Source organism: Trichechus manatus, unplaced genomic scaffold, assembly GCF_000243295.1.
Source record: "Trichechus manatus latirostris isolate Lorelei unplaced genomic scaffold, TriManLat1.0 scaffold00169, whole genome shotgun sequence".
NCBI classification, from domain to species: domain Eukaryota; kingdom Metazoa; phylum Chordata; class Mammalia; order Sirenia; family Trichechidae; genus Trichechus; species Trichechus manatus.
The window spans coordinates 3,845,373-3,870,835 of NW_004444105.1; the positions used below are offsets into that span (position 1 = coordinate 3,845,373).

At 38.4% G+C, this 25,463-nt stretch overlaps 1 protein-coding gene across 4 annotated transcripts in view; it reads right to left on the reverse strand.

The window, feature by feature from the left end:
- The window catches only part of ST18 (ST18 C2H2C-type zinc finger transcription factor), an 85,370-nt gene that overhangs the window by 9,204 nt on the left and 50,703 nt on the right, over positions 1-25,463 (reverse strand). For all 4 annotated transcript variants that reach the window (XM_012558449.2, XM_023740956.1, XM_023740954.1 and 1 more), the window contains 7 exons: positions 18,021-18,083; positions 17,286-17,354; positions 12,770-12,832; positions 12,586-12,666; positions 11,419-11,640; positions 3,735-3,823; positions 1,774-1,877 (listed from right to left, as the gene is read on the reverse strand). In XM_012558449.2, the coding sequence (XP_012413903.1) occupies positions 1,774-1,877; positions 3,735-3,823; positions 11,419-11,640; positions 12,586-12,666; positions 12,770-12,832; positions 17,286-17,354; positions 18,021-18,083 (691 nt within the window). The remainder of the gene's footprint in view (positions 1-1,773; positions 1,878-3,734; positions 3,824-11,418; positions 11,641-12,585; positions 12,667-12,769; positions 12,833-17,285; positions 17,355-18,020; positions 18,084-25,463) is intronic.

The following is a 25,463-nucleotide window of genomic DNA, read 5'->3' on the forward strand; positions in this document are numbered from 1 at the left end:
GGAATGTAAAATGGTACAACCACTTTGTTAATTGATTTGGCGCTTCCTTAAAAAGCTAGAAATAGAAGTACCATACAATCCAGCTATCCCGCTCCTTGGAATATATCCTAGAGAAATAAGAGCCATCACACAAATAGATATATGCTCACCCATGTTCATTGAAGCACTTTTGACAATAGCAAAAAATATAAACAACGTAGGTGCCCATCAACAGACGAATGGATAAACAAATTATGGTATAGCCACACAATGGAATACTATGCAACGATAAAGAACAATGATGAAGCTTTTAAACATCTTATAACATGGAGGAATCTGGAGGGCATTATGCTGAGTGAATTTAGTCAGTCACAGAAGGACAAATATTGTATACGACCACTATTACAAGAACTCAAGAGAAGATTTAAACACAGAAGAAAACGTTTTTTGATGGTTACGAGGGTGGGGAGGGAGGATGAGGGTCATTTACTATCTAGATAGTAGATAAGAATTATCTTAGGTGAAGGGAAGGACAGCACACACTACAGGGGAAGTCAGCACCACTGGACTAAACCAAAGCTAAGAAGTTTCCTGAATACAATCAAACATTTTGAGGGACAGAGTAGCAGGGGTAGGGGTCTGGGGACCATGCTTTCAGGGGACATCTAGGTCAATTGGCATAACAAAGCTTATTAAGAAAACGTTCTACATCCTACTTTGGAGAGTGGCGTCTGGGGTCTTAAAAGCTTGCAAGCAGCCGTCTAAGATGCATCAATTGGTCCCAACCACCTGGAGTAAAGGAGAATGAAGAATACCAAGGACACAAGGAAAGTATTAGCGCAAGAGACAGAAAGAGCCACATAAACCAGAGACTTCATCAGCCTGAGACCAGAAGAACTAGATGGTGCCCGGCTACCACCAATGACCGCCCTGACAAGGAACACAACGGAGAGCCTCAGATGGAGCAGGAGAAAGGTGGGGTGCAGAACTCAAATTCTAGTAAGAAGACCAGACTTAATGGTCTGACTGAGACTTGCGGTATCCTGGAAAGCATGGCCACTGGATTCTCTATCAGCCCAGAAATAAAACAACTTCCGAGGCAAGGATTGGACTGGACTGTGGGACATAAAGTGATACTTGTGAGGAGTGTGCCTTTTAGCTTAAGTAAATAGAGGAGACTAAACAGTCAGCTTCTCTCCGGAGGTGAGATGCAAAGGCAGAGAGGGTTAGAAGATTGTTGAATGGACATGGGAAATCAGGGGTGGAAAGGAAGAGTGTGTTGTCACAGTATGGGGAAAGCACTTAGAATCACATAACAATATATGTATAAATTTTTATATAGGAAAAAATAAAAATAAAAAACAGATCTGTTTCTAACAAATACCAACATGTTTAGGGTTATTTTAGAAAAATTACAGAAATAAAAAGCTGCTATGATTTCTTGGATTTTAAATAAAACTGAGTACTCTCATCTTCCCATTACAATTTTTCTGAATCATCATTTAGTCCCTAGAATCTTTAATTGCAGGATGATATTGTTTATTTGCTAATAAAATGTTAAAAGCAACCAAGGCAAAACCATGAGTAAGTTTGCCTGCAGCCATGGAATCAGTGATGATCCAGGATAATCTATCCACTCAGTTTTTTAAAAGTTAATTGTGTAATTAAGCAATTCTCAGTATATTCACTGCAAGACATCAGGATATTTTTAATCAGGTTTAAAAGTCCAGTATTTTGTTTCCATCAAAGATTACAATTACCATAAAGGTAACTAATTATTATTATTATTTTTACCTGGGTCTGCAGTTTCATCATATCTGCTTCAATTTTAAGGTTGGATTCATTCAGCTCCTTTATTTCTTCATCCAGATGCCTAATTTCTTCATCACTCTCTATACCTACAACGAGTCAGACTATTAGCTCACACTGAAAATGCGTGCCTATGCATATGAGACTCTCACAGATATGAGTCATTTTACGTTTGATTTGTGGTGTCTACCTGAAAATCAGACTTTAAACTGTTGAAAGTTTTCCCAAATCACACATATCCAGGATTCTTAAAAAAGTGGGTAAAATGGGTTGCAGGATTGAGTTTCTTTGTAAGAAAGAAAAGAGGGAGTAGAAAAGTACACCATCTAAAGTAGTTTCCTTATATCCCAGGTACGCTGGGATATATGTTTTCTCACTTAAATATCCCTGCCACCCTCTGGGCCTTGCTCTATTACACTGTTCATTCTCTTATCAGGTATAAAAACACTGAGCCTTAGAGACACTCAGCCAGGCCTTACTAATCGCCAACAGATCCTAATTAATCTGCCTGAGTTCAAGTGGCAGAGACAGGATGAAACTCCAAAGGCCCTGACTCTGGACCCCGTGAGTTCTCTGTACACAACGCTGAAAGAACAGCGATGACATAAATCACACCCAGTGATCAGCTAGTCTGTGTAACTGAGTGGTACCATGTAGACCACAATTGGGCAGAGCTGAGAGGGCAGCCATGAGAGACAGAGTTCAAGGACACTCAGTAGAGTGCTCTCCTTGAACGTGGATAAGAAGCAAATGTGATTTAGAGGAAAGAACATAGGCTTTGGAGTTTCCATGCTGGCTTTGACCCTTGTGCTTGAACTTGGGACACTTAACTTGGTGTCTTTGTTCCTCAGTTTCCTCTTCTGTAAAATAGACGTAATATCTATGTTGTGAGAATTCATACAACAAAATGTAAAGTGTTGAACCTAAAGGGGGGCTATTTTCCCATCATTATTTTATAGAAGGGATAGGAATACGTTTTAATGATTGCAAAAATCTGGAAGAGGTGGCTGATATTAAGGATGCTAGAAGCAGGACTGAAGGTAATCTCAGTCCAGAAAGATGATTCTAATCCCAAGTGATGACCATTAACAGGGATAAAAGTAAACTTCTTCATCTGGATTTAATAAGATTGATTTCACGAAGCAGGATGGGCTTGACAATTTGATTGAAGGAGATCGAGGCTCTTATACTTTCCTGGGCAACTGCTTTGGAAAATTGTTCATTACCTATTAAAGGTGAACTTTCCCATTCTCTGTGATGCAGCAATCCCATACCTAGATACACTCATAGACACATGGCTGCACGTGTACCACAGGAAGCATGTGCAACATGAACACAGAAGTACTGTCCATTACAGCAGGACCTGGTCAAAAGCCCCTGTCCACCAAAGACAACATGGGTGACACTTAGAAATATAAGGTGAAAGGGCAAAAAGTGAGTCCTGAAAGATTACACATAGCATAACAAATCAGGTGGCTGTTTTTGATTCATTCCACCACCCATCTGTCAGTTTGTTGCACTGTGGTGGCTTGTGTGTTGCAGTGATGCTGGAAGCTATGTCTCTGGTATTCCTAACGCCAACAGAATTATATGAGTGATGTGCGTATGTGTAGACAACAGGTATATTCAATATATTAGGGGCTCTAGGGAGTTAAATTTTTACTTCTTAATTATATTTCTTGAGTGAACCTTTATTTTTGTATTAGGTTTATACAGTAAGATTTTACTTCTATGTTTTTTTTTTTTTTTAATTTAGGGGAAAATGATTAATGTATCTTTAACTATTTTAACTACTAAAGGGGTGAGGTAAGTTAATATCAGGAAGGGAATAATGTACCACACTATTTTGCCAAGAGGGAAGAAAGTATGCTTTGACATGCAGAATCCTCTGGGGAGCTACAGTTGGATCTCTTGGTGAAGACGGCGATTCCTACACACATTCTTACCTCCAGTTGCTTTGAGCTTGATGGTCATGAGTTCTTCAGAGACTCTGCCCTTTTTGATGGCTTGTGCATTTAGAGGGCATCCAGATAAGCTGCAGAAATAGAAATTATACTGATGTGTGAAATGCATATTATTTCCTATAATTTTTTTTTTAATTTCATTTTCTACTACTTAAGATTTTGCCTGTTTACTAATTGCATTATAACGTGCAGGTTCTTTATAGAAAGTGTCGAGTAAATACTTATTCAAACAAAAGCAAAAGGCCCTAAAATAATGTAAAATGTTTTGTGTTTTTTTATTAAGTAAAAATATAAATAGCTACTGATGATATATAATAATGATGTAATTTATTCTGTTAAAATGTTACTGTTCTGCATTTATATACGTGCCTTTATTTACTAGTCATTATTTTCTGTAAACCTAAAATTGTACATATTATTATGAATAAAAATTGTTCCAAATCAGTCAAAATTCCATGTGTAGCAGAATCTGGCTCTTTCTATCATAATTCAAACAGTAATGTCATTCTTTTATTATAGAATAATTCAAATTAATACAAGCCCAAAACAGTAACCACTGGTACTACCCCTCCCTCTGGTTGAATTCACTGTTGGTGGGTAGGGAAGTTTCTAATTTATTCTTTGACTTTTGAAACATTATATTTCATTTTAAGAATATCTACTCTGAAAGGGGAAAGGAACCACTACAAATCTTGAGATGCCATTGCCTCCTTGGAAGTCTGTTTCCTGTAGTGATGCGTGCCACCCTTTCCTTTAATAGTTGAGCCCTTCAGCAGTAATTGTTTCCTCTAACATCATCTAATTTATTTAAATTGCAACAATCTGCTAATGAACACATTAAACAAAAATTGTTTTCCATAATATATGATCAGATAATTTTGTTGTTCTAAGCAGCTGTTAATTTTTTTGTAATTTTGTTCCATTTTTGTAGATGCAATTTTTATATCAAATTCAAAATTATCACAATTAGCTCAAAATATTATTTTTCACAGAAACTTAGTTTCAGTTCATATATGAAACAATCACTTCAGCCTGAAGATTAGGCCACTTGACAAAGTGAAAGAAAACATTCCTGGAACAAAGCCCTCAATAAATGTTCACTGAATAAATGCATTTTGTAAGAATACCAAATTATTCTATATTAAGATAATATAAAATATAGAAAAATTATCTGTGTGTAATATTTGATAAGCTATAAAATATTTTATACAGGAAAAGAAAACAAGAAAAGTTACAAACTAAATATTGGACCTGATTCTTCTATTTTTGAAACTTCTCACTGTAGATTGTGGCCTATCTACACTTCATTATCTGAAAAGTTTGCAAAAGTCTGTCTTGTTTTCTGCCATAAATGTGTTCTCAGAAAGTGGTTATGACTTGAGTTCATATTTAGTGGATATATGGGGTATTTAAAGTGGCCTATGATAAGTTCTGGAGCCCTGGTGGTTCAGTGGTTAAGAGCTTGGCTGCTAACCAAAAAGTTCAGCAGTTGGAATTCACCAGCCACTCCTTGGAGACCCTATGAGACAGTTCTACTCTGCCCCATAGGATTGCTATGAGTTGAAATCGACTCAACGGCAACTTTTTTTTATGGTAAGTTCATTTATAATGTAATGGATATTAATACCTCATTAACATCTCTTAGACCTCTCTCCCCTAAATGATCTGCTTTGTTCAGATACAGGTGTAACAGTGGTGTGGAAAAGTTAGTGTAACTTCAGTAACTATTGGACTAACCATATAGTTAAGAAAAGGAGGCTTTGGTTTCAAAAAGACCACTTGATACTTTGTATCTTTCAATGTTGTTTTAACTTTCAGAATATAAAACAAATACTGCATTAAAAAAAAAAGTGTTTTGGGGAGAGAAAATTATTTTAAAGGTCTTTTCTTGCTTTTGAAGAGGGCCAAGTCCTCCACGAGGCTCTATTGTCCTGGTTAATAAAAGGTGGGGTTTGCCAGGGTGGGGTGTCACCTTCCTGGGTTTGGGCATCATATTGCAAAGGAGCTAAAAAAAATGCCTTATATGGTTTTGGCATATCTACTAAGGTATATCAAGACAATTTAAAACTATACCTTCATTTGCCTTCTTAAAGTAAAACGACAGGTGATATAATTTATGTAGTAGACGTAATTATTTGCAATATATTAAACCTCAGTAAAAGGACAAAAATACGGGGTAGCACTAAATGAATTCTATTGGTCATAGAACTTCTGTGGTTTTAAATTACAAACATCCATAATAATGTGTCTGTGTTTTAATATAATGTCATTTGTCTTCTCAGGCTGTTTTTTTTTTTTTTCTTCACAGTAGATGTTTGTTATATAAAGATTTAAATCAAAGGTTTAAAGTAATTATTATATAATGATAGTGCTGATGTTACTTACAGGTCAAAGTGTTCATCTGTAATAGGATTTTCTTTTCGCTAAAATAAGTGATATACAATGACAACAAGTCCACGAGAGCCAAACTACGACCTTGAGTATATCATATCCCACCTGAATTTAGAGACGATCTCAAGAACAGATTTGATGCACGGACACTAATGATCGGAAACCAGATGAATTGTGGGATGACAGCAAAGACGTAATACATGAAGAAAGTAAAAGTTCATTAAAAAGACAAGCGGGGAAGAAAAAGACCAAAATGAATGTCAAAAGAGACTCTGAAAGTTGCTCTTAAATGTAGTTTCTAAAGCAAAAGGAAGAAATGATGAAGTAAAAGAGCTGAATGGGAGATTTCAAAGGGCAGCTCAAGAAGACAAAGTATTATAATGAAATGCGCAAGGACCTGGAATTAGAAAACCAAAAGGGAACAATATGCTCTGCATTTCTCAAGCTGAAAGAACTGAAGAAAAAATTCAAGTCTCGAGTTACAATACTGAATGATTCTATGGAGAAAATATTCAATGATGCAGAAAGCATCAAAAGAAGACAGAAAGAATACACAGAGTCACTGTCCCATAAAGAATTGGTTGACGTTCAACCATTTCAGGAGGTAGCATATGATCAAGAACCGATGGTACTGAAGGAAGAAGTTCAAGCTGCACTGAAGGCATTGGTCAAAAAAAAAAAAAAAAAAAAAGTGTCCAGGAATTGACAGGATACCAGCTGAGATGTTTCAGCAAAGGATGCAATGCTGGAAGGGTTCACTCATCTATGCCAAGAAATTTGGAAGACAAGTTACCTGACCAACTGACTAGAAGAGATCCATATTTATGCTCCTTCCAAAGAAAGGCAATCCAACAGGATGCAGAAATTATTGAACAATATCATTAGTATCACACACAAGTAAAATTTTGCTGAAGATAATTCAAAAATAGTTGTAGCAGTATATCAACAGAGAATTGCCAGAAATTCAAGCTGAATTCTGAAGAGGACACAGAATAAGGGATATCATTGCTGATGTCAGCTGGATCTTGGCTGAAAGCAGAGAATACCAGAAAGATGTTTACCTATGTTTTATTGACTATGCAAAGGACTTTACCTATGTTTTATTGACTATGCAAAGGCATTCGACTGTGTGGTTTATAACAAATTATGAATAAGATTGCAAAGAATGGGAATTCCAGAACACTTAATGGTGCTCATGAGGAACTAGTACATAGAGCAAGGGGCAGCTGTTTGAACAGAACAAGGGGATGCTGAGTGGTTTAAAATAAGTAAAATGTGTGTATCAGGGCTGTATCCTTTCACCATACTTATTCAATCTGTCTGCTAGGCAAATAATCCGAGAAGTTGGACTCCACGAAGAAGAACGCAGCATCAGGATTGGAGGAAGACTAATTAACAACCTGTGATATACAGATGACACAACCTTGCTTGCTGAAAGCGAAGAGGACTTGAAACACTTACTGATGAAGATCAAAGACTACAGCCTTCAGTATGGGTTATACCTCAACATAGAGAAAACAAAAATCCTCACAACTGGACCAACAAGCAACATTATGATAAACGGAGAAAATACTGAAGTTGTCAAGGATTTCATTCTACTTAGTTCCACGATCAACGTCCCCAGAAACAGCAGTCAAGAAATCAAATGATATATTGTGTTGGGCAAATCTGCTGCAAAAGCCCTCTTTCAAGTGTTAAGAAGCAAAGATGTCACTTTGAGGACTAAGGTGCACCTGACCCAAGCCATGGTACTTCCAATCATCTCATATGCATGTAAAATTGGACAATGAATAAGGAAGACCGAAGAAGAACTGATGCATTTGAATTATGGTGTTGGTGAAGAATATTGAATATATACCATGGACTGCCAGAAGAAGGAACAAATCTGTCTTAGAACAAGTACAGTCACAGTGCTGCTTAGAAGCAAAGATAGCGAGACTCTGAGGGAACATTTCCTGGAGAGAATATCATGCTTAGTAAAGTATAACGTCAGTGAAAAAGAGAAAGACCCTCAGTGAGGTAGACTGACATTGTGGCTACAGCAATGGACTCAAACATAGCAAAGATTGTGAGGATGGCACAGGACCATGCAGTGTTTCATTGTGTTGTACACAGTGTCGCTTTGAGTCAGAACCAACTCAATGACATCTAACAACAGCAACAGCAATACAATGTCAGAATATTCAAGCTTGCATTTTATTTGCATCTGAATATTTTTGGTTAGTAGTATAATTTGACCCAAATTATAGGATTTATCTTCCTTTGTATAAAAGTGATCACGGATCATTTACCTTTCTAGAATCAATTAAAGGTTCATGATCTTACTTAATATTAAGCCCAGCCTGGATGGAAGAGGTTCTCTTCAAGCAGTGCCTAATTGTAGGGGCTGAAAACTTTTGGATGCCAAGCATGTTTTTCTGGATCCTCTCCGTAGTTGACAAAGATGATACTCAGAGTCCAGACTATCTTCAGTCCTGAACCACTATCTGCCCAGCTACGTTACTGGGTGGTTCTCAGACACTGATCACTACATCTCCTGCCTCAGTATCGTTAGAGAGATTCTCTTTCAGTGATCACAGCTAGAGAACCTATATTTTTAGGAACTTCCAACTGATTTTTGTGTGGTAAGAAGAGACTTGTGAGTGAACTAATAGACCTTACATTTTTCCCATTAATTACCAGAAGCCTTATGTTAAAAAGATGAATTTAAAATGAAGCATTTATCCAACATGGCATAAAGGATAAGAGTGCTACCATTCAGTTGGACAGCTTCCATTTGAATCCTAGTGCCTCCACTTATGAACACCAGACCTTGGACAAGCTACTTAACCTTGCTACAATTCAGCAAAATGGGAATTACAACAAAACTTACTTTCCAGGATGGTTGAGAGAACTATATGCAACAGTGCCTATGATAGTCATAGCACAGTGCCAGGCACATGGTGAAAACTCACCAGGCACTAGGGGAGGCATATAACACTGTGGTCAAGAATAGGGCTCTGCCTTCTACGGCTGTATTCAGACCTTAGCTCTGCCATTTCCTACCCATATGACAGTAGACAGTGCCTTAACTGCCCTGTGCTTGCTTACATGTCTATCAAATAAGGATGATTATAACACCCATGTAGCTCAAAAGATTTTGTTGAGGTTTAATGAATAAATCATGTAGATTACTTAGAACAGTACTCTCTCCTGGAGCAGTGAGAGCCCTAAATATATATGTCAGCTGTTATTAGGTAACTAGTGATTGTAAAGAGCACAGAATAACTTCAGGGATTCTAGGTTTAAAATACATAACATATGAAAGCTCACTATTAGTTAGAACAAGCAATTCCTGTGTAATTCCTGCATATATACACATACACTAAATATTATTTTTACAAAGGGGAAAGGAAATAATCTATGTTGAACACCTACTATATGCCAAGCAATAAACTAGACATCTTTGTATTTCATTAAACTCTGTATATAGTAAAGAAACAGCATTCCACCTTAAAGAGAGTACCCTAAATTCAATTCAGTCCCTTAAACTGTTTACAGAACAACAGAAATATCTAGTGAACAACAGTGAAATTTGAGTTTGTCATTTGTCTAAACTCGTAATTGCTTTCCTTTTCCTAGAAAATATTGTCTTTCCATTATTATTACAGCCTATTTTTTTTTACAGCTCATAATATTCTTTTTCTTATTATGAAATATATAATACGTTTACTTTTCCCGCTCAGCATTACACTCTAAGATGCATCCATGCTGACATGCACACTGTGGTGCATTCTTTCCACGGCTGTGTGCAGTTCTCTTGTTATTTACCTACACTTGTGAGCATGTGGGCCATGTCCCATCTGCAATTATAAAAGCAAAGTTGCTACAGACACTCTCGTAAGTGTCTCCTGGCTCCAGGATGTAAGCCCCTGGGTGTCAGCCTAACAGTGAGGGCCTGGGTTGCAGGACACACTCATGTTCAACTTGACTAATTAAGGCAATTTGCTTGCTAAAGTGGCCCTACCAATCACCCTTCCACTTACATTCTAGAAGAGCCCAGGCTGGACGAGGAGAGTTGCTCCACAACAAGCCCTGGCATCTCACTTAAAATATCTTTACACTTTTTAAAGATAATTTCTTTATTGCTTTTAAAGATAATTTCTTTATTGCTAACTGAGGGATGTGCTCACCAAAGGGCTACATTAATATTTATTATCAATGATAACATAGACACTACTGAGGTCATTGCCTGAGAGTAAAGCCACTGTATAGTAAATGTGTCATTAGGCACACTTGGTTTGTGACTGGTGTTCCTGAATTAAAATGGTGATTCAGACTCCAAATACAACAATGTGTGCTGTTGTGGACTCGAGTCTGCATTTGAAACCTATCAGAAAACAAGCCACTTAAAAAATTCAGGTTTTCTTCATAAGCAGATTCCATCCATTTAAATAAGCAATCGCTGGAAGGCTTCATTTTCTGATACCATCCATATGTATCTTTAGAGCTGAACAAAATTTCAAAATGGTTCAGCTCATAATCAAGGCATCAGGGCTCACTAAAGCATCACTGGGCTTTAAATTGGCATCACAGGCTGTGGCTGGGAAGAGGAGATGTCCCTTGGATGGGGCAGTGTGCAGTGAATAGCCAATTCTTCTTGCTTTAGATAGAATGTGAACCATAATGCTGGGCTGCGCTCACTGTTGCCAGCCCAGGGTCTAACTGAAATACCGGCACTCAGTGATAAATGAATTAAGTCTTTGTGACACTGTACAAGGATCTTCTCAGTCTCCCCCATCCTGCTGTCCACTGAGTGGTCACTGGGCCATCTTCTTTCTCTGTGCTCTGGATAAGTCCCATCTTCCCAGCAGCAAAATAACTATAATTTTGGCCTGAAATTGAGCCTGTTCGTGAGAAGGAGGGAATGACATAAATATGTAAAGTGAAAGTCTATAATTACACACCATAATGGAGTAGATGTCACCACTTGGAGCTAGCCAAATAATGACAGGTCCATTAAAAACAGCAGCGTAAGTATTATTTTAGGATACAAAACACATATGCATAGTTTCTAGAGCACCTGAAAATTGTGTAGTGAATTTTCAGAAATGGAGAAAATAACATTCTTCATTCTTCAAACTGGTCAAATATGTATCTTGCAAGACTCACTGTTATGGCAACTAGAGTGCTAGGATTAGTGATCTCCTGGAGGTTAATTTGCTCCCCCAAAGCAACTTCGTTGACAAACAATCACAGCAACAACAACAACAGAACAAGACAAAACAAGCGATACCTTCGGTGGGTGACAAAAACATTATTGATGTGGCCCAGCCCATTACAGCCAGGCAGGGGGCAATGAGGCAGTTCTTGTTTGTTGAGTTTCCAGGAGAGGGAAGCCCTGTTGAGAAGAGTCTCCTTCTGTCTCTTGGCAGCCAGGGGACAGCTGGAAGCCGTGCGGTGGGAGGTGTATTTACCTGAGATGTGACCTTGGCCGTCGCAGCCTATCACAGGACACCTAGACAGACACAGCAGACGCATTGCTTGCTAGGAGAGACCAGATGATTCTCATTCCTTTGAGCATGAAGCTCAGTAAAAAACGAGTAAGATGACAATGGCAACTCCATACTACCCAGAAGGCAAGTTGTGAAGTTATGGCATTTTAAGAGGGTACAACTACAACTAAGCAGCACTAGTGGTCCACAGGCTCTGAGCTGAGAGGTTTTCATCTACTATCTCTTTAACCTTCACAACAAACCTATGGGGTAGAGAGTGTCATTATCCCTTTTTAGAGGTGTAGGAAATGAGGTTGATAAGAGCTTAAGTAACTTGCCACCATTTTACAAAATTGGAACCAAGTTCGTGCTCAGACTTGATGCCTCTAGAGCTGACCACTTAAGTGCTAGGTTATTCTGTCTCCAAACAAAAATCAAGGGTGTAAAACATTACTGCCTCATTCAAAGTTATGGAGCACATCACTCATAGAACTGGAATTCTGGATTCCAATGTGCAAATTTTGTGTTTGGAAATGTTGTAGAGCCAGTGGTTTTAATTTACACTTTGATATCTGCATAATACTGACCAAGACTTAGCAGCATATTTCTCTTTGGAGGTAATTTTTTTTAGATAAAATTTCACCTAAAGCAAAACTAAAGTTTCAGGGGGAAATGGTGCCATATTTATTATACTATACCACTTCTAGAATGATACTTTCCTTTAAAACTATTAGAAAAGTATAGAACTTCCCCATTTTCTTTTGCATTATCAAAGAATATGGAAGTACAGCTAGGAATGGGAAAATTTCCTTGAATGTTCAAGCAGTCTGTTTCTTGCTCAGACATGCCTGTGTTTCATTGGCTACACCCTCCCTGAATTTCAGTCAATGAACCTTCACTGTGCCCCACCCGTGTAACCAATAAGGCAGGGCGTGCCCTGAGGCCATGGACTTCCCTGTTGCACTTACTTAAGTTCAGGGTCTTCTTTTTCATCCTTGGTAGGGGTCATCTTGACACCACCTTTCCTGGCACGAGGGCAGCCAGACAAGCTAAAAGAGTTACCCAACAACAACAAGAAAAAAATCCATGTGATCTGGCTGACCACTGCTGCTGACATTATGGTGTACATCTCAGAAACGGGAACAGCCCTACCTTCTGTGGGAAGCGTAGTTTCCAGTCACATGGCCTGACCCATCGCAGCCTGGGGTTGGACACCTGGAAAACAGGAACAGTTCACCTAGTGTTGTTGGTGGGGAGGTTAAGACATTTATCTAGAACTTAACAGAATGAGTTGCTTTATGTGGAATTTTTTTTTTTTTGCTTTAATATTATTAGCTTTTGTTTCATTATCTATTTTTAAATGGAATTTTAAGCTATGCTACTACTGTCCAATGCGTGGTAGACAATATATTAGTTGTTATTTTTTAAACAGAATGCTCCTTAGAAGTGAGGATGACGAGACTTCGTCTCACATACTTTGCACATGTTATCAGGAGGGTCCAATCTCTGGAGAAGGACTTCATGCTTGATGAAGTAGAGGGTCAATGCAAAAGAGGAAGACCCTCAATGAGATGGATTGACACAGTGGCTGCAGCAATGGGCTCAAACATAGCAACAATTGTGAGGATGGTACAGGACTGGACAGTGTTTTATTCTGTTATACATAGGGTCAGTATGAGTCGAATCAAATCAACGGCACCTAACAACAACAACATTTTTTTAAAAACTTTGTTTTGGAAACAATTTGAAAGTTAGTCCGCAATTTACCACTAGACTCTGCCTATATCATGCAAAGTTCTTATCTTTTGCCTAAGAGGAAAAGTTTTCCAAATCGCTTTAATGCGTACTTTATTTTCTCCAATATTCTGCATAACCACTATAATCCATTAATTTTCGGATGAACAGTGGTATATGTGAACTCCAGAGACTTGGCACATTAATATGATTACCAAAGAACCTAAATGATTTGCACCTGGCGTGTCCTGCCTCATGGCCCAACTTAAATGGCCCTTTGGAAAATCTATCAGTAACTATTATACAATAATCAGCCACTAAATTTGGACTGAGAAGCGTGAAAGAGGAAGGGGGATCGATTTTACAGGGAATGCTGATTAGAAATAGGATTCAAAATACACTTGAATACAAAAGTTATACAGATTCTCACCCTATTTGTTGCCTTTTCTCTATCCTAAATACTAATGAAAACCCAGAGGCTCTCACAAAATATTTGCTTTCCTGAAGGTTCTTTTAGAAATGATCTTTGTTTATTGTTTCACATTTACGCTCACCATGGTTCTACCCAAACAAGAGTTCCTTTTGAGAAAATTGATCATTCAAAGAAAAATGTGAATACTATCTTAGATTGTAATCCACTGAACTTCCATAGAAATGCTTATATCCAATCCTAAGACAGAGTAATAGGGAGGAAATGCTTCTTTCAAATGAAATTTGAAATTAGCACACAGCTCTTCAAGCTATCCAGAGAAGCCTGCACCAAGTCTTTAATCACCCATTTAAAAACATAATTTGTATTTCCATATTGTAAGAAAAGCTTGAATGCTAGTCTTTCTCTATTAACATTTTTAGTAAAATAGTGGTTTTCTAGCATATTGTAATTATGGAAACACCTGTGCCAAATAATTTTGTTTTGGGATTCTCTTTGAATATCTAAACAAAAGGTCAATGAGATGTCTCTTCTTTTTCTTGTATGGAAAAACCAAAGATATTACTTACTAGATGGCTGTATAAAACATAGAAATACTTAATATTGCTATAGGACTTCTCAGTCTACATGTTATCAAAGTACTGTCAACATTTTATTCCTAGAAATAAGGCTCAGAGAAAATACTTAAGAGAACAGGCAGTTATAATTAGGATTTGGCAGTGTATAAGTTTAGAGTAATTGAGGAAGATATCCTGCGGCTTCTCAACTTTCAACCTGCTAATTATTAATCTCCACTTATCATTCTTATATTTCAGTAGGAAAAACAGTTTTCAATAAAATGATTTCTAGAACATTCAATGGCACAATAAATTATATGCTATACTTTGAAAATGAGAAAAGTTGTGTCTCATAGTTTCCTTTACTATTTTTTATAAAAATTATGTATGTTTATTAGTATATTGTCTTTCATAAACGTTGTTTTAATAATTTTAGATGAAAATTTTAAACAAGTTAGAAAAGAAAATAATAACAAAAAGTCATGAAGACAATGTAATATCTGAATTGTTAAACATGTTAATTCTAGTATTTACACAATTACTAAAAAATATTTACACAAATATTGTTTAATCAAGACTTGGTAACACTCATTTTTCCTAAATGCTATTCTTTGCACACAATTTTTTTCAATTTTGTTTAATGTTATTCCTATATCTTTTTTCATTTATGTGCTATCATATTTTCAAAAGGATATAAAGTGGAATACCAGAAAGATGTTTACCTGTGTTTTATTGACTACACAAAGGCATACGACTGTGTGGATCATAAAAAATTATGGATAACATTGCAAAGAATAGAAATTCCAGAACACTTTATTGTACTCATGTGGAACCTGTACATAGACCAAGAAGCATTTGTTCAAACAGAACAAGGGGATACTATGTGGTTTAAAATCAGAAGAGGTGTGCATCAGGGTTGTGTCCATCTACCATTAAATCTGTCTGCTGAGCAAATAATCCAAGAAGTTGGACTATATGAAGAAGAACACTGCAACAGAATTGGAGGAAGACTCATTAATAACCTGTGATATGCAGATGACACAACCTTGCTTGCTGAAAATGAAGAGGACTTGAAGCACTGATGAAGATCAAAGACTACAGCCTTCAGAATAGGTTACACATCAACATGAAGAAAACAAAAATCATCACAACTGGATCAATAAACATTATGATAAATGGAGAAAATATTGAAGTTGTCAAGATATTAATTTTACTTGGATCCACAATCAATGCCCATGGAAGCAGCAGTCAAGAAATCAAATGGCGTATTGCATTGGGCAAATCTGCTGCAAAAACCCTCTTTAAAAGTGTTAAGAAGCAAAGAAGTCACTTTGAGAACTAAGGTGCACCTGATCCAAGCCATGGTATTTTCAGTCACCTCATATGCATGTGAAAACTGGACAATAAATAAGGAAGACCAAAGAAGAACTGAGGCCTTTGAATTACAGAATTTTGAATTACCATGGACTGCCAGAAGAAGGGAGCCTTAGTGGTACAGTGGTTAAGAGCTGGGCTGCTAACCAAAAGGTCGGCAGTTCAAATCCACCAGCTGCTTCTTGGAAACCCTTTGAGGCAGCTCTATTCTGTCCTATAGGGTTGCTATGAGTTGGAATCAACTTGATGGCAATGGGTTTATGGGCCAGAAGGAGGAACAAATCTGTCCTGGAAGAAGTACAGCCGAATATTCCTTAGAAGCAAGGATGGCGAGACTTCGTCTCACTGGCATTGGGTATGTTATCAGGAGAGACCAGTTCCTGGAGAAAGATACCATGCTTGGTAAAGTAGAGGATCAGTGAAAAAGAGGATGACCCTCAATGAGATGGACTAATACAGTGGCTGTAACAATGGTCTGAAACATAACAATGATTGTGAGCATGGCGCAAGACTGGGCAGTGTTTCGTTCTGCTGTACATAGGGTCACTATGAGTCGGAACTACTCGATGGCACCTAACAACCACAGAAGATGGGTTATTATTTTTATTATTCTCTATGTAATATAATAAGACATGAAAATAAACACGGGTATATTTGAAGTAAGAGGAGATTAGAAAAATAAAATAAGTAATGATTAATATAAATGTGACTTTGAGATTAATATAAATGTGACTTTGAGATCCTTTAGATTAATTAGAAATGAGTCCAAATTGTGTCTAGCATCCAAAAATGAAAGGCAAGTTTATGGTCCAAAATGCTCAAAGTAAAATATTATGAAGTTTTCTTAAAATTAGATGAGGAGAATGCTTTGCTACACCTTACAGGTCTGATTTAGTATATAAATTCTGAAATTAACAGAAAAAAATATTGTGTTTATGTTATAGATGGAATGTTGTCCTCCCAAATTATGTAAATCCTAACCCCTATCCTTGTGGATATAATCCCATTTGGAAATAAGATTTTCTTTGTCTGTTAATGAGGACACATCAGTGTAGGGTGTGTCTTAAACCAATCACTTTTGAGATACCAAAGCAGCAAATTAGGCACAGAAACAAGGAAGCAAAATGGGAAAAGATTGATCCACGTGGAGATCATCAAGAAACCTAGGAAGAGAACCTGAAAGAAAGACACAAGAATTATCCCACAGAGCAGACCAAGAGAGCATGCCCCTAGAGCCAGTGCCCTGAATTTGTTGTGTGAGAAAGTGTATTTCTGTTCATTAAAGCCACCTATCTGTGGTATTTCTGTTATAGCAGCACTAAGAAACTAAGACAAACTACTACATCATTGCTTTTAGAAAATTATTATAAAATACAAATCCCAAAGCAAGAAAATTAACTAAATTAATTAAAGTGATTTGGTTTTAGTTATTTCAACCTTTTGGTGAAAGAGTGCTTTTCTCGTAATTTAGTTAGATTTGATGTACTGCTTTTTAGTGACTACACTGAGACTAAAGGAGGACGGTCCCAACCACAAGGCAGCAAGGGCACTGACCAGGCTTCCATACACTTACTTCAGCTCCTGAGAGTTAGCAGCCATGAGGGACTTAAGAGTCTTATCTGCTAAAGGACATCCAGAAACACTAAAGGGGGGAGAAAAAAAAAAGAAGAAAAAACAATATGGACAGATACAAATCTGACTCAGATGTCATCATGAGTTTCTGGGCACACCAATTTACAAGAGGTTGTGGACTGAAAAACGAAACCTCCTTTGAACCTGGCTTTGCTACTTTAACCTGTCTGGACTCGTGGACACTTCAGTGATTTCTCTCAGCCTCAGATTTGTTATCAGTGAGACTCCTGAGCTCTAAAGCTCCCTGATACAGTGTTACCCACACTGCGTCCACTCCCATTTACTGTTTTGTCTAATTTGTTGTTTATCTAGAACTGAGGACGCCACATCCCGCAGGATGAATGGTCAGCTCAGTTCTTTCCTGCTGTCTCTGCTTTGTTCCATGAGTCCTAAAGCTAAAAAGAAGCCAGAGCCCAGAGATGAACCTGATTTTGGGTGTGTAGCCTGGACTACAAGATCAGAAAACCTTTTTGACCCAGAATAATGATTTTTATACTACATAAATGAAAAGACTGAAGATTTAACTTAGCTTTGTTTCAGGTAAACAGAACAACAACAACAGAAAAATCCCAACTAACCCCTCTCCATTTTCTGATCCAGATAATATCTTTCTAGAATGGGTGAGAATAAGTATTTAAAGTTAGAACAAGTTAATGAACAAGGGATTGCTAGGTACCTGCGGTGAGATGCATAGTTTCCTGTTACGTGGCCACTTCCATCGCATCCTGGGGTCGGGCAGCTGGGTCAGTAAAACAAAAATAATTAGAGCTGAATGCATGTCGTGGATATTATTTGCTCTGCCTGACAGGTTACTAGGTAGCCTTTCTTTTCCAGGTAGGTTAACACAAAGCAGGATACGGAGAAGTTAGTGACCTAAGGATTTATGTTTATATAAGAACCAGTGGACTAGCTAAAAGAAAATGAAAAATCATAGCATGATGAATTATTCTTAGTTACCTGTTTTCAATATCACATCCAATTCTCTGATTCAAACAATGTAGGAAAGTGATGTTAAAACTTCTGTCTTAGGGATGTTGTCAGTCAACAATAAATTGTGTTATATTTCTTTGCAATTACAAATGTTATAAAGATATTATAAACCCATGCTTTATAATGACAGGCTCTTAGAAATACTAACACGGATTACATAACATATTCCAAATAGAAATGTTCGTAAATTTTTAAGAGAAAAGCAACAGAGTAGAAACTTCCTAAAAATTTTAGAAACCACCAACTATGGAAACAAAAATATTTGAAACTACTACATATGATGACATGTAAACAGTTTAGTGGGAAAGTCACTGACAGAACAGAAACAGGCAAGAAGTTTAGTTAAAACATCTCATGAGCAATTTCATCTGAAGCTTCAGCCCAACAAAGACAATTGATAATTCACAACTAATGTAAGCAATGAGTCCTCCAGGCTATCTGCCAATGACACTCCACTAGAGACCATGTGGTGCGCTTATGCTTATCTCAGAAGTTAATCATGTCATATGCATTTCACATATGTTTAAAAATAATAGAGGAAGGTAGTTATCCTTAGTAGTCTCCCTTCCACAATTAGTAGATTCATTGGTTTCAGTCATTTAGTCTCCTCTGACGCTGTTCACAAGGAACCCATTGGGAGTAAGCAGATTGACCTCCGCTTCAAAATCAATTACATCAATCGTGCATCAGATTTTCTCTGACCCACTGCCTAAAATGAAGGACTATTTGTATGTGTAGAATACAGAATTTACTCTTGTGAAGGAAAATTTGGGGATAGATTAACAACATTCAATATTTTCTAGAGTGGCTATGAGTCGGAATGACTCGACTGCAATGGTTTTTTTTTTTTTTTTTTAGTATAGTTTTAGAAGCCTGAATGGCGCAAGCAGTTTTCTATCAGTTGCTAACATAAACGTGATGGTTTGAACCCACTCACTGGTGCTGCAGAAAAATGGCCTGGTGGTCTGCTTCCATAAAGATTATAGCCAAGAAAACCCTATGGAGCAGTTTTATTCTGTAACACATAGGGTCGCATGAGTCATAACTGACTCCGTGGCAACAAGTTTGATTTTTTGGTTTTTAAGTGTATTTTTTAACCTGTGAGCTACTTTCCAATCATTTTCAGGTAATCATAGGTCATAGATTTCAGGTAACCCAAAGAATCTGTAACAGTCAGAACACTTCCATCTCTCAGCAGATGCTTCATTCTCAGGACTTGATCTGAGCTGAGTCACCCCACCCTTTCCTGGACTGGGTATCATAAAGGAAGGTTGGAATCTATACATACACATGCAAATAATATAGAAAATGCTAATAGTGATTAATATTTGAGTAGAGTTATCTTGCAAGTACCATTCACCCACTGAATGGAGAAACAATCTTTTCTGAACATTATACAATTAGAGTATTCAATAGAGTGAGTTGTTGTTGTTAGGTGCCTTCACCTAGGTTCCAACCCATAGTGAGCCTATGTACAACAGAACAAAACACTGCTGTTCCTGTGCCATCCTCACATTTGTTGTTATGTTTGAGCCCACTGCTGCAGCCACTGTCTTTTATTTGACTGGTCAGTCCCACTTTGGAAATACATTGCCACCTAGTTTGCCAGACTAGCATTGCATTTACTTTATTTAATTTGTATTCCTTTTTTTTTTTTTTTTAATTATTGTTGTTGTTAGGTGCTGCTGAAATGACTTGTGACTCATAGCAACCCTCTGTGACAGAGTAGAACTGCCCCATAGGGTTTTCTTGGCTGTAATCTTTTCAGAAGCAAATTCCCAGGTCTTTCTCCCAAGGAGCCTCTGAGTGGGTTCAAACAGCTGACCTTTTGGTTAGCGGTGGAGTGCTTAAATGTTGCACCTCTAAATTACTCCCATTAATATTGCACAATCAATGCCCATGGAAGAAGCAGTCAAGAAATCAAATGACGCATTACATTGGGCAAATCTGCTGCAAAAACCCTTTAAAGTGTTAAAAACTGAAGATGTCGCTTTAAGGACTAAGATGTGCCTGACCCAAGCCATGGTATTTTCAATCACCTCATATGCATGTGAAAGTTGGACAATGAATAAGGAAGACCAAAGAAGAAATGATGCCTTTGAATTATGGTGTTGGTGAAGAATACTGAATATGGACTGACAGAAGAAGGAATAAATCTGTCTTGGAAGACATACAGCCAGAATACTCCTTAGAAGTGAAGATGGCGAGACTTCATCTTACATACTTTGGGCATGTAATAAGGAGAGACCAGTCCCTGGAGAAGGATATCATGCTTGGTAAAGCAGAGGGTCAATGAGATGGATTGATACAGTGGCTGCAACAATGGGCACAAGCATAACAACAATTATGAGGATGGTGCAGGACCAGGCAGTGTTTCGTTCTGCTGTACATGGTGTCGCTAGGAGTGGAAACTGACGCGATGGTACCCAACAACAACAATGACAATATTGCCAGGAGAGGCAGAGAAGTGCCAATGATTTTCAAACTGGTCGGCTATAAATTACTTAGGAAATATAATAAGAAATTATGCATTTAATTAACTACTAATTAATTTTTTAAAAATTTGGTGTATAAAGAACTCTCAAGGAATAAAGAAAGGCTTGGAGGCAGCATTGAAGTGGGAAAAGTTTTTGTTTAGGATTCTGACAGCTGGCTTTATTTCCAATTCTTCAGTGAAAAATATTACATAATAACATGGGCCAATACCAGTTGGGTGACATATACTGGGAAAATTTGCAAAAGAATATATCAGAATTACAAAAAGGAAAGTACACCTATTCCTCACTCGTTATCCAACATTTCGCATTTATGACAATAGTAAAAAGTCTACTGTCTGATTATTTTGTGCATTAACGAGGTATGTCTGGCAGTAAAGAACACCGAGCTGAGAGGCAAGAGAACACCGTCTGTGATGGTTAAAGTTATGTGTCAGCTTGGCTGGGCCATGATTCTCAGTGGTTTGGCAGTTATGTAATGATGTAATTTGACAGTTATGTATTGGTATAGTCATCCTCCAGTTTATGATCTGATGCCGTCATCCTCCATTTTTGCATAACTCCGATTTTCACATAATGACCCCATCTTTGGAACCTAACCATATCGATAAGTAAATTCTAGGATAATCAATGACATTAAAAAAAAAAAAAAAATTACACTATTCTAACCAAACAATTTTTGGTAAGCAATTAAGGTACACTTACCTATTAGAGGCATAAGGCAAAAAGCAATAAGGACAGAGTAAAACTAAGGTAATGAGACTTTTACAAAACAAATATACTTGAAAAGATACATTCAAATAAGTGATAACAATCAAAACACCCAGATTGTCTGCAACACGAGCTGTGAACCATGAGGTCCTTTAGAGACCTAACTTCTTAGGAATTCATGATTATGTTCCAAAAATTCTTCACAATCTTTCCACAACTCCTCTTTTGTATTTAACTTTGCATCAAATGCAGAAGCTTCTCATTGAGAAGTGGCCCCATTACAGAATAGTCACACTTCGTTTTTTCTGCCCCAAAATGGTATTGTATTAGAGGTTAATTATTTACCTTTTACACTGCATTTAACTTGGAATGATTTTTCATAATTTCCATCCATCTACCTTCAAAGGATAAAAGTTTGCCATTTTTGAAGATATTCAAAGTAACATGCAGAAAGGAATTCCATAAAAAAAGTTTAAAAATTTGACTAGCAGCCCTATGTGGGAATAATGTATGTTTGAAAGAATGGCTTCTTGGGAAGAAATGTGTCCATTGAAATTTAAGTTCTAGTATGTTTGGCGCAGTGGTTAAGAGTTCAGCTGCTAACCAAAAGTTTGGCAGTTCGAATCCGGCAGCAACTCCTTAGAAACCCTATAGGGCAGTTCTACTCTGTCCTTCAGAATTCCTGAGTCAGAATCAACTAGACGGCAACAGGTCTATCTGTAGTATATTTGGTACCCATCCATCACACCGTTTCAGCCGCTGAGCCCTGATGAATATTCATCTCTGAAGGGAGCATAATATTTAAACCAGTAATTTTTAAAATCATTAAAGAATATAGTCTAAATTTAGTTAAAAACTAATTCACATGCCAACATAGCAAACTGATGCTGGACTAGGAACAACTTGATGAACACCTACTGTGTGCGAGGCATAGCACTCAGCACTGGCATTTGGGACACATTCCCTACCCCTAAGTCATTTTCCATGTAGCTGAGGAAATAAGAGGCAACACAGTAAATAATATGCACCAAAGGTGTGGACGTGGTGGAGGATAAAATAGATGAAAGAAAAAGATCTCTGCCTCCTGGAGCCTCCATCCTAGTGGGAAAAGCAGACGATAAAGAGTATAGGTGAAGCAAAATGCACAAATATGTTAGATGGTGATAAGTGCTAAAGAAAAAAGTGTCTGGAAAGGGAGATAGTAGTATCAGGGCTGGAGGAAGGGGGAGGGTGAAAAGAGTAGCAAGAAGACCTCTCTGGTATGTGACATTTGAGTGACCTGCTGAAGGAGGCGAGGACAGCACATGCAGGTATCAGTGGAGCCATGGAGGTATGAGTGGAAGAGCATCGAAGGCAGAGGGAGCAGCTACTGTCAGGCGCTGAGGCAGGCATGTTCCTGGTGTGCTTGGGGGGATAGCAAGGAGCACAGGTGGCTGAAGGGGAGTGAAAGGCAGGGTCCTGGGGCATAGGCCAGGCTCTGCCCTTGTGGACTGTTTGGATGCACATGTGGAGTTCAAATTAGAAGTGAAATCTGGGGATATCCCCTTGGGAGTCCTCAGCACATTGATGCTTTTAAGAGACAGGATGAGTGAGCATAAATAGACAAGAGAAGGGGTTCCAGGACTGAGTGCTGAGGCATGCCAATCCTCAGAGTCTAAGAAGGAATGTTGAATGATGTGGGAGAAATGACCGGAGGTTCAGTGACCTGGAAGTCAGGTGTAGGAGATAGACTAAGGAGGAAGGAGTGAGCAGATGTGTCAAGTCTTGCTGCTGGGTCCAGTAGGAAGAGGCTCAACAACTAGCATCCAGGTTGAGCAAGGGAGATGGCACTGGGAACCTCACAAGGACAGCTTTGGAGAAGTGGAGGTCACAGCCTGCTGGGAAAGGTAGAGGATAGAAGGGAGGAGAGAAGTTGAAGTCACACAGGATAGAGGACTTTCTTGAGGAGTTCAGCTGTAAAAGGAAGAAGAAGAATATGGTAGAGGTGTAAGTGGGATCAAGAGATTTTTTTAAGTTGGAAAAATGTAAAATATACCTTAGGCTGAGAGATACAGAAGAGAGGGTACAGGCACCAGTTACCCTTTGCTAGAAGCTCTCATTAGTCAGCAGCTTTAAATATACATGTCTATGAAAATATTTAATTTCTGTTTAATCATTTATATACGGAAAACATTTTCCTTGACTCTCACTCACTAACTCACTCACTTTAAACACATCCCAGCCAAGACAATGCTACTTGCTGAGGATGTATATGCAGAACAGCCCAGTGCCTACCTCATTTTTGCTCATGCCATCCTCTGACGTGGAATCCCCTTCTGTTCCCCCTCACCATGTGATGTCTACCCAATACCTGCCCAGCTCAGCTGGAAGCTTCTGAGAGAGAAGCTTTTGTCCTGGTGATAGGTGGGATGACTCTTACATCCCCAAGAAAGTTGTGTGAACCAGAGTCTAAATTACCACAGCTCACAGTAGGATTCTCCAGGGTTAAGAAAAAGAAATCAGAATGTGTGACCTTGTGCTAAGTCTACCAGCTCTGCTAATATTACTAAAGGGACTGAGTGTGACACCTCCATTTTCACCTGCACACACTCTGCTTTGGACCCTCCCACCCAGTCTCCTTCTTCGCCTTTGCACCCCCTCTGTCTCGGGCCTCCAGTATGTTACAGGACCTGTTTTCCCCAAGATGTGTTCAGTCTCTTCTGAGTCAACCTCCTTGAATTTTCGACAGCATTTGATATTATTAAATGCCAGGTTTTAAATTTCTCAGTTTCTAACTCCTATGACAATCATCTTGGTCAGGTCTCTACAGCAGATTGTAGACAATCTCCCCAACTCAGACACCTCCAGTGTCATGTGTCATGAGGCCAATTTGTGGCTTACATAGTTTGCTGCCTCTCCACCTGTTAATTCCTCCTCATTGTCCTTTTACCCTGTTTCTGACATGGCTGTTTCCATTTTATCACGTAGTCTCTCAACAGTTATGGGCTCTAACTGGCCCTCCCAGACATGCCTCAGATGGTCTCCTGTGATAGAGATCCCATTGCTATTGTGTAACCCACTTTCTTAACCGTAGTTATTCCTTGCCCCTCCCGGCCATGTCTTGTATGAGTCTCCGTAATAAAAACATTTCCCTTTTCACACACTAATGCACTACAAACTTGTAAAAGAACCAATATGACCTCAGTGCATGCTAACCCCTGAGACATGTCCCCCTTCTCCCCACTTGCCACGCATAAGCCCTTTCCTACGGTTCTTGGTTATTGTGCCTTGTGGAGGTGTGCTGTAGCTTCTTCTCTGGGACCTGTGAGTGCTAAGTTCTACTTGTTTTCTAGCCTCCCTGAGTGAGTATGACTTCCTCCTCCCATAACTAACAGACCATCCAAGACACAGACAGACCCCCTTAAGTCAAAATTAAGATACAGTGGTCTGCAGAGTAATTCTGCACAACACTTTTCCTGGAAAGTACACTGATTACTTCATGTTTCAGATCATCTGGCTCCACCTTTCCTGACTCTGTCACATCCTCTGTAAACCAGCATATCTCACATATACCCTCATACTGTCCTTACTCCATGCCTTCCATGTATCCTTGCCCCCTGTGCCTGCACTGCCCATCCTCCTTTCTCTCTCTACTCTGCCCCAGGAAGCCATGTCACCTTCTCAGTGCTCCCAGCCTCCCATCTCAGAACTGACTGCCATTTTACAGACTGCTGCAGTTGGTGCCAGCTCTCTAAACTTTTCTGAGCAGCAGAATACTTTGAGTATGTTATGAAAACCATAACTCTCTTAACCAAATAACTCTTTTCATAAAGTTCATAAAGATTCCCTGAAGCCCACCCTTGGATACTCTAGAGACACTGAATCACAGGTTGAAACTTCTGGTCAGAGCATAAACATTGCTAGTTGTTTTACCTTACACTGTA